This window comes from Staurois parvus, unplaced genomic scaffold (assembly GCF_062004578.1).
Source record: "Staurois parvus isolate SC_StPar_1 unplaced genomic scaffold, SC_StPar_1.0 ptg000287l, whole genome shotgun sequence".
NCBI lineage: Eukaryota > Metazoa > Chordata > Amphibia > Anura > Ranidae > Staurois > Staurois parvus.
In genome coordinates this window covers 11,556,149-11,574,929 of record NW_028318083.1, presented here as the reverse complement: position 1 = coordinate 11,574,929, position 18,781 = coordinate 11,556,149, and the positions used below count along the sequence as shown (strand labels likewise).

Sequence of the window (18,781 nt, the reverse complement as noted above, 5' to 3'; positions counted from 1 at the left end):
TTCTAAATCCCTTTCCCACTTCTCTATAAATAGTGGCCTTGTAGCCGTGATTAAACCTGTGAGAATTTTATATATTTTAGTGATCCCATGCTTCCCATCTCCTCTTGTATCTAATAAGTGCTCAAAGGGGTTCCAGTCTTCTTTTTTTCTTAATGGCATTGGGAGACTCCCTACAAAATGTTTTAGTTGACCATAACACCATTCATCCATTCTCATAAATATATCCCTCCCTTTCCAGTTCTCTAAGTGGACACAATTCTCCCACCATTATATCTTTTAATTGAACATATTTCTTCTTTATCTACTTCCCTGTAATATTCTCTTTACCTGGAGGAACGTCCTCCCATTCTAACTGCGCATGCGCGGCTCCCGGAGCGCGCAGCACGGCGATCGGTGGTGCGCTTTGTCCTTCGGACACAGCGGATCACCGATCAACGGAAAGAGCCGAAGATGTCGGCTCGGTCATATGATCAGCTGTGTCCAATCACAGCTGATCGCATGTAAATAAGGAAATGCCGGGTATCGGCATTTATCTCCTCACTAGCTGTCAGGCGGACAGCTCGTGAGGAGAGCCAGTAATCGCCATTACTCAGAGGGGACATGTACACTGATCATCAGAGCACTGATGATCAGTGTGCCCTCCTAACCCTCTTGTCTTGAACTGTATTGTTGTTGTCTTGTCTCCCGTTATATTGTACAGTGCTGAGCAAACTGTTGGCGCTATATAAATCCTGTATAATAATAATAATAACTTGACATCACTTATCACTGCCTATGGTAGGCAAATAAGTCATCAGATGGTGAACCAGAGACATGGCTTCCTTGTGACACTGATTGACACATTCTGCATTGACCTCATCCTCCCATCTGGCCCCCATTTTGAAAAAAATTATCTGTTAGCATTATCCCCAGGACAGAAGCAGGTAAGAATCTGAAAAACAGTTGGCTTAATTCCCTGCAATATATATATGGTAACCTGAGAGAAGGGGAGTTAAACAAAGCTGGTGTTTTTCTTTAAGGGCGGTTTGACTTTGTGCCGTTTACTACTAATTCCCCGGGGAGATTTTTCAACATTCAGGTGCTATGTGTGATTGGCTGGAAAATATAAAAAGAGTGACTTCAAAGCACTCCCTGGCCCAATTAGTGCAGCACACCTAATTACACATTCAGAGTATATTTAAAAGAGCTATAATACATGTACCACCAGAGCTATAAAGATCAGCTTAAATGTAATCGTGCAGAATCTGGATATCTGCTTTGAAGCCACAGCAACATTTCTTAGGACTATATTCATAAAAGGTTACCTAGGGCAGAGTGAACATTATGTAAATTGTCCTTAAAATAGTAACATTTACCAATCTATAACTCTTAAAAAAAAAAAAATTGCCAGAAAATGCTTTGAATGTTTCAAATTAAAAGCACTCGTCTGCGTTTCGACTTTAATTAGCTGCTGGAATATGAGGTTTAAAATGAGCCCTTTATAGCCTTCCAGTCTCAGCTGCTGGTGTTGAACGGGCTAACAATTTGTATTATTTTTCTTTTTCTCATTACTATTTGATAGCTTAAAAGCTGCAAGGCAAATTACCTGATCAACCGGAACCTCCACTTTAGTGTTTTCATCTTCCTGAACTTCTGATGCCCCCCACATTTCTGATCTGTCTTCACCAGCTTTGAAAATGCCATCATCTGCACACAAAAAAAAAATCACAGAAATGAATTTACTGAAATATGGCTCAAGTCTGATCCTCAGTGGTAAAATGAAGTCAGTGCAGCTTCTGGGCTGACAAATCAGTACAGTCGATTGTTGTGCGCACAATACGTTTCTGCTATACTACACTGATCATGTACTCGCACGGGATTCACAAATCATCTGTGAATTGCTTGAATATCTGATAAACACCTTGTACTTCTCTGCTTAGGAAAGTCATAGAGCATCGAGCTGGAACTGTATCGTCTTCACTACAGCAGTTTGTGTGTATGAAGATAAAAGTGGCAAAGCTTTAATGAATTTGTCACTGTAGAGATATTGGGTTATGTAACAGCTCCGCTGACATACGGATTTAATTAGTTTAACCTGGAGCAGAATTAGCATACGCATGTAGTAATTGGGGCTTCTAAAGAGGTACTCTATCCACGCTTTTAAAAATCGTTAACCCCTTAAAGTGCATTTCCGTTTTTATAGCCAAACTGGGATAACATCTATTTACCCAATTTGTTACTAACACCTGTTTGTTACATGTTCCCATTCATAAAGAATAACAAAAAAGAAAAACATTTTGACTTGTTGTTCCTTTTAAAGTGGTTCTGAAGGTAAAAGGTTTTTTACTTTAAAGTGGTTGTAAATTCTCACAAATACCCAGTGAAGTGACTGGCCTCAGATGATACACAGAGATGAAACAAAGCCTCCTACATACAGTAAGTGGTACCTGTCTATCTGCAGTCTTCTTTTATCTACATTGGTTCAAAGTCCAGAATTTATAAAGCTTGTCTGATAGTTCAGAAAACAGGGGGTAGGGAGCTGAAATTGCACACTGCAGAGCTCAGTAGGGAGAGTTCTGAGAGCTGATTGGAGAGAAGTGACCCCCCCCCCCCCTTCACACAGGAACAAAGCTGGGACTACCAAAGACAGGCTGTGTGCTGGATTGCCCAACCCCCTCCCCCATCACCACCTTTTTTTCTCTTGGTGCCATGAAAACTTGTGACTCATACTGATAGCAGAGGGATGAAACAGGAGACAGAATTGACACTTAGTGCTCTGGGTTGAGACAGGTACACACTATTGAGGGATTTGCCTTGTTCATATTTCATGTTTGAGCTTTACAACCACTTTAATGTATTCTATGCATTAAGGTAAAACGCCTTCTGCATGCACCTCCCCAGCCCTCCATATACTCACCTGAGCCAGATATCGATCCAGCTCTGTGCATGAGAGCAGAGGATCTCCTCGCTCTCTCCCTCCTCATTGGCTCTCGCTGTCAATTACAGCCAGTGTCGGGACAGGGGGGCGGAGCCGAGCCTCAGTTTGTCAATCTTATGGACACACAGAGCCGGCTCTGGAGCAAGAACGCACGAGTGGCCCATAGCAAGCGGCTTGCTATGGGGACACTCGGCAGGGAGGAGGGACCAGGAGCAACAGTGGGGGACCCCAGCAGAGGAGGAAAAGGACTGCTTTGTGCAAAACCATTGCATACAGTGGGTAACTACTTGCAATCACTTTAAGTACTTTTTACTTGCTTAAACTGGCTACCCAGCATTCCACTATGTAATGTTTAGGAGAGGGCTGGAGAATTATGTTTACTATAATTAACCCTGTCTGTACTGTGTTGGCGGATCTCATTGTCAGTTGTAAACTAGATGTGCACTCTGTCCTAACAAAGGGTAGAGATCTTGAGGTTTGAATTCTGCATTGTATATTAATGGGGGGAACTCAAAGTTTGCCCAATTTGTCTCTCTGAATTTGTTCAGAATAGCTTGCAGTTCTATGTATAATCCTGCTCCAAAGAAATCCCTAGAAAGCTAAGAAATATTTTAAAATATATATTTTTATGTATTATGTGTGAATGGGAACGTATAGAGAGGTTTTCTCAAATTTGACTGCCAGTAAACTTCTCTACATTAGAAAAAGCTGGTTCTTGCAGCATCCTAAGGTAGACTAGTTGCATGCTACCTTATCAGCACTTTTGTTTTGAAGGTTAGTCAGCATACACCTCAATACTTGCCTCTGTTGCTGTAACTGGGTTATTGTTAATAACTGCAGTCACCAGGGACCACTGCTCTCAGACAGAGAGCAGTGATGTAATAACAAAAATGTTAAACTCTACAGAAATATTCACTAAAGCAGTAAAAAATTAATGTACAACCCTTAGGTATTCAATGTGCAGTCCTTGGATTCCAGCAGCCAGTAGCTGGTGTGGGAGCAGTGTTCTCCAGCAGTCTCAAGTGATATGTTCCCAATCTCTGTCTCCTGTTACATGTTTTTAGTTTCCAAACCATACCTGCAGTCTCTGTCCATCTCCTATAGTACATCAGCTGTCTCTGATGTCTCCTAGAGCATTAATGTTATTGAACAGCCCCTTGGTGATGTCAGGGGCCATAGTTAAGTCCTCTTATACCTAGCAATTGATCAACATTGGTCTATTTTTTTTTCGCCACTACATTGTCACTACCGTGTATGTGATGCATTTTATTGCTAGGCAGTGGTGTATTTAGGTTTTGTGCTGCCCTAGGCAACACAAAAATCGGTGCCCCCTCCCCACACACACACAGAAAGAGCCTGACATTGACCAAGAACAACCCTGCCCTCCACCCGAGCCTTCCATACCACTGGCCCCCATATACCAGCCACCATCCCCCATGGCGAGAGAGAGAAAAACACTCACCTTCACAGCTTTGGACATCCCCAGGAACGAGAGTCGGGCTGTGCTTTCACCATCATGAAACCTGCAGCATCTCTCGGAACCCACCAGGTCCCCATGCCATGTGTGTCCCTTCTTCCGTCCCTTCTTCCAAGGGGCAGTGCTGCCCCCCCCCTGAAAAATGCCACCCTATGCAAATGTCCTGTTTGCCTTGTGGTAAATACACCCCTGTTGCTAGGAGTTCCATAGATTTTTTTTTTATAAAAGAGACTAACTAGATGCATTCACACTGGGCAGCACTGTGGCTTAGTAGTTAACACTTCTGCCTTGCAGCACTGGGGTCCCCAGTACAAAGCCAGGACACTATACACACAGAAAGAGCATGTTCTTCCTGTGCTTGCTTGGGTTTCCTCCACGTACTTTTGCTTCCTCTCACACTCCAGAGATGTGCTGATAGGATCTTTGACGCTTGTCTAACTCAGCCCTAGTATGTGTATTTATGCCTGTGAGATAGAGACCTTAAATTGTAAGCTCCTTAAGGGCAGAGACTGATGTTAATTAAAATTCTTGGTGCTATATTAATGCCTATAAAAAAGAAAAACTACTGAACAGAGAATAGCTGCCTTTTAATGCAAGAAAGCACCCTTGACTTGAAGGAGTTAAAAAATTGCAATTGCAAAAATAAGATTGCCTTTTCACAACTCAGCTTTTTCTTCTCTGATAAATGCTGCATAACATTTTACCCTCAACAGGATTAAGTTTGTTTGGCACCAGTCAAATGGGTGCTCAAGCAAATTCATGCATTTTTGGCATCACTATGCACTGAAATCATTGTTTCCACAACAAATAATGTACACAGTTTTAGAACTATGATGTGGGAGGTAAGGTATCTATACAAAGGCAAATGTAATGATTTACACTTACATTTAAATACCAATTCACATAAAGATCATACCTTACAAATACAGCAGTGCTATTGCATGGTCTACCAGTCTCTCCACTTAAAATAAAGACTCCATACCAATTATACATCTCAATCAGCCATAATAACATTATGACCACTTACAGGTTAAGTGAATAAAATTGATGACCTCGTTACAATGCCATCTAAACGTGGGTGGGATATATTAGGCAGTAAGTGAACATTCTGTCCATGACAATGATGTGTTGAAAGCAGACACAATGGGTAACTTTAAGGATTTGAATGACTTTGACAAGGGCCAAATTGTAGTGGCAAGACAACTGGGTCAAAGCACCTACAAAACTGCAGCACTTGTGGGATATTACCAGTCTGCAGTGGTTAGGACCAGGGGCGGACTGACCATTTGGAAACTTGGGCACTGCCCAAGGGCCCGGGGTCAGTAGGGGGCTCCATGAGATGCCCCTGGTACCTTTTTCATACGCTTTTTTGAGTTTGGGCAAGGACACAGGGGCCCCATGATCCCCTATTGCCCGGGGGCCGCATGAGTTGTCAGTTTGCCCCTGGTTAGGACCTACCAAAAGTGGTAAAAGGAAGGAAAACCAGCAAATTAACAACAGGATCATAGGCGGCCAAGGCTTATTGATACATGTGGGGATCGAAAGACTGTCCCGTGTAGTCTGATCCAATAGAAGAACTACTGTAACTCAAACTGCCAAAAAAAATGAATGCTGATTTCGATAGAAAGGTGTAAGAAACACACAGTGCATCACAGTTTGTTGCGTATGGGGCAGTGTAACCTGAGACTGGCCAGGGTGCCCAAACTGAGTTCTGTCCACAGCCAAAAGTGCATACAATGGGCATGTGAGCATCAGAACTGGACCTCGGAGCAATGGAAGAAGATAGCCTGGTCTGATGAATTCAAGAATGGTTTTAAGAACCCAAAAAACGAATTTGAAGTGTTGATTTGACCTCCAAATTACCCAGTTCTCAATACACTGAGCATCTGTCGGATGTGCTAGAAAAACAGGTTTGATTCATGGAGACTCTACCTCACAACTTACAGGACTTAAAGGATCTGCTACTGATGATTTGGTGCCAGTTACCACAGCATACCTGCAGAAGTCTATTGGAGTCCTCACCTCAATGGGACAGAGTAGTTTTGGCCACAAATAGCTTTAAAGTAAACCTGCCATGACAGGAAGAGGCTTCCATTGCTGACCTCCTCCTACAAATGCTTTGGACCGGCTATTATGCTTACCTACTAGCTTTAATGCATTCTAAGTCATTGACCTGGAACAAGTATGCAGATCAGGAAAGTCACAGAAACATAAGAAGTCTTGATCTGCTTGCTTGTCCTCTTGAAGATCTCAGTGACTCAAAATAGTGAAGCAACAGGGTCAGGGTCAACAGCCAGGGAACTAGCAATTTCAGAAGCGGAGGACAGTAATAGCAGCCTACTGGTTTATGTTATGACTGGTTACCTTTAAAAGGCAGCTCCACATTTTATTTCCCCCAAACAAAGGCTTCCTTTATGTTAAAGGTTTTAAAGTATTAAACTACAATTGAGGTTCCTGTGTGATAGTCTGAACAAGGTCAAGTTGTGTGATGCACAAGCCTCTTGCAATAAGCAAAAACATCCCTGATTGAGCCTATCCTATATCCTCCTTTATTTGTGTCTCATACGCTCTAACTGCCAGACACTGCAGCTCACAGTGGGAAGGTTTCAACAACAGGAAGATTCGAGGAAGCAATGGGCAGGACTGTGGCCAGGTGCTAATTAACAAGTTTGTGATTCAGCAATTAAAATGCTCATAGCCAAAACCCCTGCAACATTTTTCATGTCACTCTGGTGTACATACTGTAGGTAGGAACAGTGCGGCATCATTGCCTCCCATGAAGCCGCATTAGGTGGACTTCACTGGAAAGAGCAATGAGTATTTGTGGGACTTTGCATGGGTTCTAAGAGAAAAGTACAAGTTCAAACTGCGTGCCTGATCCTGCAGCTTCTTGGGACATGTAATGTAATTATCCCAGGAGGCTGCAAGACTGGTCACACATCATTCTGGCCTAGAAAACAAAAAAAGTTTCTTTTTTTTAATCTAGGTGAAAATGATGTGCCCTGAAGCCTCCTAGTAAGGCAAATAGACAACGTGGTAGGAGGGCGAAGCTGGAGGCCTATCATCAGGGTTTGATGCCTGAACCCGGGAGAAATGGCTGGCTCCCAATGACTGAGGAAGCAAATAAGGCAGTGCTGAAAAGGCTGTAGCAGCAGAATAGTGCATCGGTGCTGGATAAAACTGGATTTGCTAAGCAGGTGAGCATCCTTTCTGAAGAGAACTCAGGGTAACAGGTAAGGGGCAACGGAGGGGAAAAAGCAGGGAAGGAGTGAAGATCCTCTTTAAGAAGCAATACACTACCATTGTTGTCTCAAAAGATACAAAATCTACTTCCATACTATGGCAAGGTACAAAATTGAACCACCAAAGGTACAGAGTCTACCTGTATACTACAACACGTTAAAGAATGGAACTACTATTTACTGGATACTGCACCACTGTAAGCTCAAAGATACAGCATCTACGCCTAAACTACAGCAAGGTACAGAATTGAACTACTAATTGTCCGGCAATACACCACTGTAAACTTAATGGTACAGAGTCTACCTCTATACTACAGCAAGGTACAAAACAGAACTACCATTTACGAGGCAATATACCACTGTAGTCTCAAAGGTTTAGAGTCCACCCCCATACTACAGTAAGGTAAACAATAGAACTACCATTTGCAGGGTGCTGCACCACTGTAATCTCAAAGGTACAGAGTCTACCCCATACAACAAGTCACAGAATGGAACCACCATTTACGAAGGATGTGTCCCATAAATGGGGCAATACAAGACTGCAATCTCAAAGGTATATAGACAGTCAACCACTCTACTACAGCTCTAAGAGAATAATTTTAGACTACAAATTAAATGATTAAGTGGTTAAATTCATTAGTAGCAAATATTCTTAATTGCCAGTAAAGGCACTGCCTTAAAATTCATGTTTCACCCTCCCCACCTTCACAGTTAAGAAAGCGAAATCTCACACCTGCCTGGCTGTTATGAAGAAAGCACTATTTCCCTTCACGCCACTATTCATAAATTAGCCCTGTGTGGTTAATATTGAGATAATTGTTTTCAATTACATGTGTATCCAATAAAACAGTGTCATTTTTATATATATGCTAAAAAAATACTCCCTCCTAGTCTGGATGTGTCCTGCAAGATGGGTCTAATTATCTGTCTGTAAGCAAGCCCGTTCAGGTGAACCACCAGTACATCCCAGCGGGAAACACAAACTTCGAATTAGGTACCTAATAAAATATATTGACTACAACAGATGGATGAGTCTTAAAAGATTGAATTCGTTCAACTGGAGCCGAATCCAACAGCTGACAAGACCAAAAAGGCACATATGAATAAAAAATGAACACTCACTCTGACTAGATTTCCGTAATTATTTCCTTGCTCTCAACACACATGCATATGGATGCAAACATGTCTTACACAATCAGTGACAGGACAATTCATCACAGATAACAGTACAACATATGGTGGAAATAGTGTCTAGCTGAATGAAAAAAAAAAATTGTGCGACTTTGAAATTTTAAGGCAATCAGCACTTTTAGATACCAACGTCAATTTATTTTATATGTAAATATAAAAAAAAAATAAGAGAGTCTTTGTTCTCATACAAACTGTAGTGAGCCTTGAGCTATCTGTTACATTGCAATATATCTGAGTCATTTTCTTATTTGTAATCTAAACACGTGCTGGTCCCTTGGCATCCTGCATAATATATGCATATGCCTTTGTAGCTAAGGTAACTAAATACAATAAAGTTGGGGAAAGCATTGTGTTTTGTTCTAAAAAAAAAAAAACATGTAGAATCAGGCATTACCTCATCTTTATCTGAAATTCGGAGACAGCAGCAAATGTTTCTAATCCTTGATATAAAAGGCTGTAGAATACACTCTGCTGTATGAATAGAACCATCTGTGGCTGCATCACGGCTGGTCCACAACAGTTCTGCCTCTTGTCTCTTTTATATCTTGTTTATTTGACAATGGATCTATCAGACCGTAATTATAACATATGTGATTTCATATTATGCAGTGAATGTCTGTATCATAATTGTGCACAGAGGCACATTCTGTCATAGTTTCTTTAAACAAGAGACTGGAGTGACAAAGCAGTGATATTTGGACTTAAATAAATGATCCCTGCCTTAAAGTGGAACTAAACCCTCCTATCCTTTACAACCAAGAAAGTTGCCATCTTATGCTCTGATCTTCAGTTGCCATGATGCTGAACATGTGTTTAGTCAGGACACCGGCCATTTTATGGCTTGACAGTTTGGTTGAGAGCACAAGCAACTGTGAGATTTCAGCATGCCTTGGATGTAAATGTTTGCACCTTAACCTCCCTGGCAGTCTAACTAATCAATATTTTTTAACGTCAAAGCGGTACATTGTTTTGCATGGAAATTTGTCCGAACAAGAGTCTAGTAAACATCCCGAGTATGATAAAGTTTGAAACGCAAAATCATAAATTACAATATAATAAATAATTATAAAAAATAATAACATAATAATGATACATTTAATTCAATAATGTAATCAAACCAAAAACACTGAAATTTGAAATACAGCACCAAATTTGCACATTACTGAGCTCAGTCGCAGAATCGTTTTCAGTGTCTGATGACAAATTTCCCCACAAATCATTATCGCTCAATTCTGCAAGTGATTCTGATTCACTATCGCTGTTTTCTAGCCGGTTAAAAACTGCTTTTGACCTAAAGGGACGCTTTTTGGATGCCATGGACTTTCTCAAGTTTCCAGGCAGAAAGAACAGTAAAAGTGCAGGCAGGGCACAGGACAAAGCACTCGGGACAACATTTAGGTGAAATGGTTTGATACAGGAATGTAATACTAGCAGATTACAATGTATTGTGTGTATCACATATCTTTACTTTTTTGAATATCCCACTGGTTCTGCCCCGTGTCCCGACACTCGCAGGGAACAGAACCCGGAAGACGGATGCCGGCATCGGACAGAGGACACAGTGGGAGGACATCACGGAATCGCAGGACAAGATAAGGATTGAGGGATCGCAGGAGAAGCACTATAGTGTAATCCCGAGTGTGGCTTAGGGTTGCCGCATTTGGTACTCGGGAGCCACACTCGGGATTACCGCTAGGAAGGTTAAAACGGAACTAAACCCACTGATTAAACTGTTTCCACAAATAGTTACTGTCAGGAATGGACTGGCCAGCAATGGTGGGACTCACCTGCCTTATGAGCTGCAGTACCAGGGCTGGCCAGCGGGTGCTCCCAGCAATCAGAGACTCAACCTTGCAGCCAGTCAAACACCTGGAACTGATTATACTGGTGTATTTAAGGGATGGCCAGACCTGCAGACTCTGCCTTGGTGTGTGTTTTTCCTGGGCCCTGTATCCTGTTCCTGCTCCCTGTTCCTGTTCCTGTCTGATTCGTTGCTGACCCTGCTCTGATCCCTGGCTTTGTCTGACCATTCTCCTGCTCCTGATCCCTGGCTTGTCTGACCATTCTCCTCTGCCTGACCCTCTGTACCACGCTGCCCGCTACCTGCTGAACCTGGCTTGTGACCCCGACCATTCTCCGCTTGCTCCCCCTGTACCTACCTGCCCGATTGACATTGACCCGGCCTGCATGACGACGCTTGCATTGTATGTACTGTCATCTGTGGGTGGTTGGTTTGGTTTGTTTGCACTGTGTTATGTTTTAGTATTGCACTGCGTTTATGTTTGTATTGTTAGTGTTAATAAATTATATTGTTTATAACATATCTGAAGTCTGCGTTTCCCTGCGTCAGTCACACACCTCTGGTCATACCCGGGAGCCCTGACAGTTACATTCAAGGCATGCCTTGAATGATAACTGCCAAGTGACTGGTAGACTCAATGGTGGTGCTCCGTGATATATAGCTGAATTGCGCACTCACCAGAAGTATAATAATAATATGCGTTATATATTATTATATCCAGAAGTATCCTCATCAGGTAATGGTCTGGTCAAATTTGGTTGGCCTCCCTCAGGATGGTCATCATCAGGTGCCCAGAAGTCAGGATTAATCAGATCCAGATAGCCAGAGGCCCCTGTTTAGAGGATGGGTGAAGCTGTCTACTAACAGCAAGTCTTCCTCCTCTTGGCAGGGGCTCTGTGAATAAATACTAATCTCGGGGAGTCAGGGAAGGATGCCCATAGTGTAGTATTTTAAAATAATAAAACCGATTGGTTCCATCCTCTGATGAAGTGCGTGCGCACGTAACACGTAAGGAGGGGCCAGGACATCATGACGCTACGCCGCCGGAGCCACGTGGAGGCCCGGAAGCCATCTTTGATTTCACACCGGTTAGTTTCACTTCTGCACCCTGATGCTGTTTTTAGCTCCTGCTTGCTTGCAAACATACTCTTAACCAATAAATATATTATTTTAAAATACTACACTATGGGCATCATTCCCTGACTACCCGAGAGGAGTATTTATTCACAAAGCCCCTGCCAAGAGGAGGAAGACTTGCTGTTAGTAGACAGCTCCACCCATCCCCTAAACAGGGACCTCTGACTATCTGGATCTGAATAATCCTGACTTCTGGGTACCTGATGATGACCATCCTGAGGGAGGACAACCAAATTTGACCAGACCATTACCAGATGAGGATACTTCTGGATATAATAATATATAACGCGTATTATTATTATTATACTTCTGGTGAGTGCGCAATTCAGCTATATATCACGGAGCACCACCATTGAGTCTACCAGTCACTTGGCATTTTTACAACTGCACCGACTGTTCATATTGAATCATACTATAATCACTGCGAATACATATTGTCAATTTTTAGTGCTGCACTATTTATCCTTTCTGTTATTTAAGGCTTGTGTTGGTACCTTGAGTGCACAGTAGCTGTCTGGATAGCGCTCACTTTTTTCCATTGATTTTATTGTCTTGAATGATAACTGTTACAGCTCCTAGTATGCTTATGTTAGCTCTCAACCTACTGTAAATGTCAAGCCATCAAATAGTTGGTGTCATGACTTATCAAATTTACAGCACCATTACAACTGCAGATCAAACAGAGGCTAAGATAGCAACTTCCTTGGCTGTTAAGGATAGGAGGTTTAGTTTTGTTTTAATGTGACCCTGCTCCAATACTAAACATCTGACATCAAGGCATGCTTGTAGAAGTAGACTCTAAATACTAACCTTCACTGCACCTCACACCGTTACTGAATACTGCTCTGATCCTGTGAAATATCCTGCTAAAGTTTACAGGTGTAACGCCCAAAAAGTTAGTTAGGTAGTTTTGGTTAGATAGAAGCTGGATAGCAGCATAGGGGATGAGTCAGCCTGGGGAGTGAGGTAGTGAGGTTACCTCAGGACAGGCTAGGAGGCTCTAACAGGTCAGGGCTTCTGGAGCCCTCCCACCTTTCCAGCAACCTGAGCACTTCCTGGAAGAGGGTCGGAGGAGGGGGGAGGCACAGATCTGCATGTTTGAGGGACCTTGGCCAATTCCCCAGGCAGGAGACTGGGCATGGTGATGGGTGGAAGATGGATTGGGGAAGGCTGGAGGATCTCCATTGCCTTAATGTCTCCTGGGGAGGACAGCCTGTGTAGCAGGAAAGGAGCCAGCCCAACCTGAAAGCAGTCACCACCCCACTAAGCTAACAGAAGAGGACAGTGTGAGTACTCTTACACCCCCCGGGCTGGATAAGGAGAGAGGACAGTCGGGTGCAAGACCCAACTAGCTTCTCATCTGTGACTGTTTTAAATTAACAGCTTTTGGGCCCCCTTACTAAGGTATACCTTCAGGCAGCTGGGTGAAGAGGAGGAATCATTCAGGGTCTGAGGAGGCACACCTAAGGGCCTTTAGTGCTCTTCAAGAAGAAACTGTTGCTAATCCAAATCTTTGTACATAGCTGCTAAGGAGTTGCCCTCAAGTCCTACAGTTCCTCAGGCATCCCATATACCCCTAGACCCCATCCAAGTGTAACCATTTAATAAAAAACCAAGCTCAAGGACTGTTTTTTTACTCCAGTGTGCAAAGTCTGAAAATGCGTGTTGACTGGTCGTGCAGAGCAAAGGGGGACCCAATTTAAAGGGGGTAGTGCTACACAGGGAAACCAAAACTTCTCATAATATCAGTCCCCTGGTCCCCCACAGCTCTTGCTAGTTCCTTCTGATTTCCATGTCACTACTTCTGTAATGGGTGGAAGTCCGACAGATGAAACAGTGATAGGTGTGCAGAATCGAGGAGATCAACACTACCTAAAGTGTTAGTTTCCCTGCAAACTTTAGCAGGAGATTTGATGGTCAGCACGGTGTTCAGCAATATGGTCAGCAGGAGCTGAAATACATATATTGGAAGGAACTATATATCTACCAAAATATTTGTAATTCTGTTCAGCAAGTCTTGTGATCCAGGAAAGGCAGCACAGCCAGATCCTTGACTCCACTGCAGCAGCAGCACAGCTTTATCAAGAACACATGCCCTCTGTCATACGATAATGAAGGCACAGCTCCATACTGATGAATCATTATTTTGTTCTGTCTGCTCTCTCTTCCTGTCAGCATGGTCCCTGTGAACACGTGTAGAGCCTGATTTGCTTCTAGTACTGTTTTCACTCCCCTGATCTTAATGCTGCTGTACAGGTGATTGGAGGAAGTTGATACCCATATAGAAGAAAAATATATTTGAAATATATTTTAAAAATATTCTTCCCAAATATACAGTATTGACATATTTGAAATGCTACAATTTTGGCCATATTCAATATATTTCAATAATATATATATACCATATTTTCCGGCGTATAAGGCAACTGGGTGTATAAGACGACCCTCTAATTTTCCAGTTAAAACATAGGTTTTGGGTTATACTCACCGTATAAGACTATCCCACTTCCGAGGCAACACCATTTAAAAACATCAGATTTTTTAATTGAAATGGTTATGACTTACCGGTACTTAAAATCCTACAAAATCCTCATGTTCATCCTTTGACATCATAAGTTCATGAATGACATCTTGTGATACATTTGTAAGACAGTCATCATATGGATCAAATTCCAAATCAGATGGTTACCGCTGGATGTGCGGTAATACGGTAGCCTCGGCTACATACAGTATACAGTATATATACAGCCCGCTGGATGTGCAGTAATGTACATACAGTATACTGTGCTGAGCCAAGCTGGCTCAAAACAAATGTCCCTATGACAGATTAATCTGTCAGCCCGCTGGATGTGTGGTATATACAGTATACTGAGTATATACCACTGTGGTATATACAGTATACTGATCCAAGCTGTTTCAAAACGTACCGGTACGTCCCTACTGTAATCAGACCGCTGGATTATGTCCCTATGACTATGATTAATCTGTCATAGGGACATTTGTTTTGAGCCAGCTTGGCTCAGCGCGGTATACTGTATGTACAGTATTACCACACATCCAGCCAGCTTGACCCAAACAAACTCAAGGTTCACATTTTATACCCCGCGTATAAGACGACCCCCAATTTTTGGGGTATATTTTTAAGTATAAAAAGTAGTCTTATATGCCAGAAAATACTGTGTATATACTATATATATATATATATATATATATATATACACACACAGTGTATGTTGAAATGTGTTTTTATTACAAAATATATAAAAAATATATTTAGGCACCTGCTTTAGGGTCTGCCAGCTGTGCTCCTGCATTGTTACCATATAACACAGGCTTCCAATGGAGACTGGTAGTAGAAATGCCAATGCAAATTATGCAGACATGGCACACTGTTGTCACCATCAAGAAACTTGCCCTGAGATAAGCTATGTAACCATCAATGAAGTGCATGTAGACAGGAAATGGATGCAAAGAAGCTGTAGATCAGCAGCAACAACAGTTTAAAAGAGTGAAAAGTAGTTAAACAATACAGTGCTTTAGCAAAACTAAATGTCATCCAGGTAGGGTTTACATCTACCGTTACAATAACTGCAATGAATGTGATGATTTTTTAGCAATCGTATTTCTGTTTTATAACAGCTGCAGCTTTAACCATTTGAAGACCGCTCTATGGCTGTTCTACTTCTACAGAGAGGTCTTCCTGTGCAAAATCACGTGTGTGTGTGTGTGTATACTTGATTCTGCACTTCAGCATAGGAGGTAAACAGATGTTCACCAGCACCCGCCAATTGTTGGTCAGGAAAAAGAACAGAGCTCTGCCTATGTAAACAAGGCAGAGCTCTGTTCTGACAGGTGGGGAAGTGAAAGGTCATGTGTCCCTTGCAAAGCTGGGAACAGGGTCCTTCACTTCCCTTAGTAACAGCACCACCTAGTGTACACCAGGCACATAGCTAGGCACACATTTAACCCTTTGAATGCCCGAGATGTTAACCCCCTTCCAACCACTGTCATTAATACAGCGATCAGTGCATATTTTTAACACTGATCACTGTGTTAGTGTCACTGGTTCCGACAAAGTGTCAGTTAGTGTAAAAGTGTCCGTCACAATATCTCAGTCCCACTATAAGTCGCTGATCACCACCAGTACTAGTATAAAAAAAAACAATTCCCATATATGTCTCATAGTTTATAGACGTCATACCTTCTGCAAAAACTAATCAATATACACTTATTGGGATTTTTTACCAAAAATATGTAGCAGAATATATTTTGGCCTAAATTTATGAAGAAATTAGATTTTTAAATTTTTTTTATTGGATGTGTTATAAAGTAGAAAATAAAAAATGTTGGGTGTTTTTCAAAATTGTCAGTTTTTTTCTGTTTTTAATGCAAAAATGAAAAACCGCAGAGGTGATCAAATACCACTATTTGTGGGGAAAAAAGGGCATAAATGTAATTTATGTACAGTGTTGCATGACCGCGCATTTGTAAGTTAACATAATGCAGCACTGTATTGCAAAAAATGGCCTGGTCAGGAAGAGGGCAAATCTTCCAGAGGGCAAGTGGTTAAGGGTACTCTGACTCTTCCTTGTAATATCATGATGGATTCATTTTTCTGAATCTTCTTTGTGTGCAACAGGACATGTTTGGTCTGGTAACATAAAGGGTCTCATTGATTTTGGATGCATCTGATTATGCTAAATGTGCTACTTTACCTGTAGGATGCAGGTAAATATATTGGAAACAACTGGGAGAAGCATAATTCACTGGGCACAGGTTATATTTTGGCTTTTGACATAGATATACAGTATGTGGCTTGTGACATAGATACATGTGGGACTGAGTGGTGTATTTAGGTTTTGTGTTGCCCTCGGCAACGCAAAAATTGTCTGCCACCGTGGACACCAACACCCCCCCCCTTCCCCATCCTGTGGAGAGAGCCTGACATTGACCAGCAACACCTCTGTCCCCCACCTGGGAGAGCCTTCCACTACTTACAGTAGAGAGAAAGACACTCATCTTCAACTCTGGATATCCCTGGGAAAGAGAGTCAGGCTCTACATAGTCTACATACTCCATCAAGCAGCCCAGAGCCTCTCTCGGATCCCACCTGGTTCCCATGGTGCACGGGTCCCTTCTTTCATCCCTTCTTCTGGGGGGAGGTGCTGCCCCCCTGAAAAATGCTGCCCTAGGCAAGTGCCTTGTTTGCCTTGTGGTAAATATACCCCTGGTGGGACTTCTAGCATAGACTATAATCAATACCAGCCACCGCTGTTCAACTAGGACTTGCATTTGTAGCCTCTTGTTCAATGCAGTCACCTGCAGATGGTGCAAATAAGATAGTGCCTTCCCCCCAACCCATGACATTGAGGTAAAGGGTCACATATCCCAACTCCAAGAACGTGTAATTGGGTTTCCTCTATCCCAAGTAGCTTCTTCCACTGAAATAACTCGCTTTTCTTATGTCTAAGTCAGCATGTGATTCATGTGACAGTGGCCGATGCCTTATCATTGAACCAGTGCTAACTTGTTTGTAGCTAGTGTATGGTGCCACTCGAAGCTGGACAAAATATACAATCACCCTGCCAGCAGAGGAAGAGAGGGGAGCAGCGTTCCAAATTATACCAGAGACATATCAAATGTGACAAGAGGAAAGGTGAACGTTGCTCATACCAGTCCTCAGGAGTCGGACAAAGATGGTGTGTTCTAGCTGGCCTCAGCTGTCACTCCAGCCACATCTGGTGTGCAGTCATAAGGAGTCAGGAATGGTGCCCATACCCCTGTTTGAGTGTTGACAAGTTAATTTGCACTAAGCACTCTTTCCCTTGTCTCAGGAATGGTAGAGCAAGGAATGGGGCATGCTACTGGGGAAGGGGGGAGATAAGAGACCCTTTTACTTTGTCCTGTATGGGAAAAGGAAAGGGTCACTTTAACTCCAATGATGAGGGGAGCAGCATCTCATTTTATGCAATCTGTGGGTAGCTGCACTGAACATAAGGCTAGAGATGCAAATTTTTATTGTGCAGTAATCAGTTCCATACTAGCAACAGCTTCCAAAACGCAACAACTCTTTCCAAATCAAGTCCTTGATGTATTGATGAGCTTTTGGGCAAAGTTTTCTTTGTTCTGTTCAATCTGAATCTCAAAGAAAGGAACTTAACAAACTGAAAATATATCTATCGAGTTCAAAGGCATTGTGATATGTTTAAGATTTATTTTTATTTCCTTTATGGCTTGTGAAAAAAAATCTGTAACATTATAGACAGCTTATTGGAAATCAATTTTCTGTGGGTTTCCAATAGGACTTTTAATCAAACTGAGAAAAACATGTGTGACATTGTCAAAAATTGCTCCCAAATACAGCTAAATATTTTGATCAATTCTAAAAAAAATATGTAAAATGGATACATTTGAGGTCTGCTTTACTACACTGCTTCCTTGGGACTAGTTGACACCCACCCCAAACAACAGTATACCTCCCAACTTCCTCGAGGTAAGGGACCTACCCTTGCCAACCCTTCTGTCACACAGACTATGAAGAATTAAGGAACAAAAATGGTTGGTAAAACCCACAGGCACATATGTTTTAAAACTGCTTTCCCTATAGTATGGAGCAGAGATCTTCAAACTTTCTAAACAAAGGGCCAGTTGACTGTCCTTCAGACTTTAGGGGGGCCGAAATGTAACCAGAAAATGAAAATGTCCCATCTTTGGTTCTTGGGGGTGGGGGGTAGTGCCCCATCATTGGTATCAGTGGAAGGAATTGTGCCCCTTCATTGGTTTCTGAGTAGGAATAGTGGCCCATCATTGGTGCCATTGGAAGGAATAATGCCCCTTCATTGGTTTCTGAGTAGGAATAGTGAACCATCATTGGTTTCTGAGTAGGAATAGTGCCCCATCATTGGTGTCATTGGAAGGAATAGTGCCCTTTCGTTGGTTTCTGAGTAGGAATAGTGCCCCATTGTTGGTGTCAATGGGAGGAACCGTGCCCCATCATTTGTATGAGTGCCTTATTA

At 42.3% G+C, this 18,781-nt stretch overlaps 1 protein-coding gene across 3 annotated transcripts in view; it reads right to left on the bottom strand.

Moving 5' to 3' along the window:
• DCDC2 (doublecortin domain containing 2) overlaps nucleotides 1–18,781 on the bottom strand; it is a 281,410-nt gene that overhangs the window by 27,320 nt on the left and 235,309 nt on the right. For all 3 annotated transcript variants that reach the window (XM_089682253.1, XM_089682255.1, XM_089682254.1), the window contains one exon: nucleotides 1,586–1,686. In XM_089682253.1, coding sequence (XP_089538379.1) covers nucleotides 1,586–1,686 — 101 coding nt within the window. The remainder of the gene's footprint in view (nucleotides 1–1,585; nucleotides 1,687–18,781) is intronic.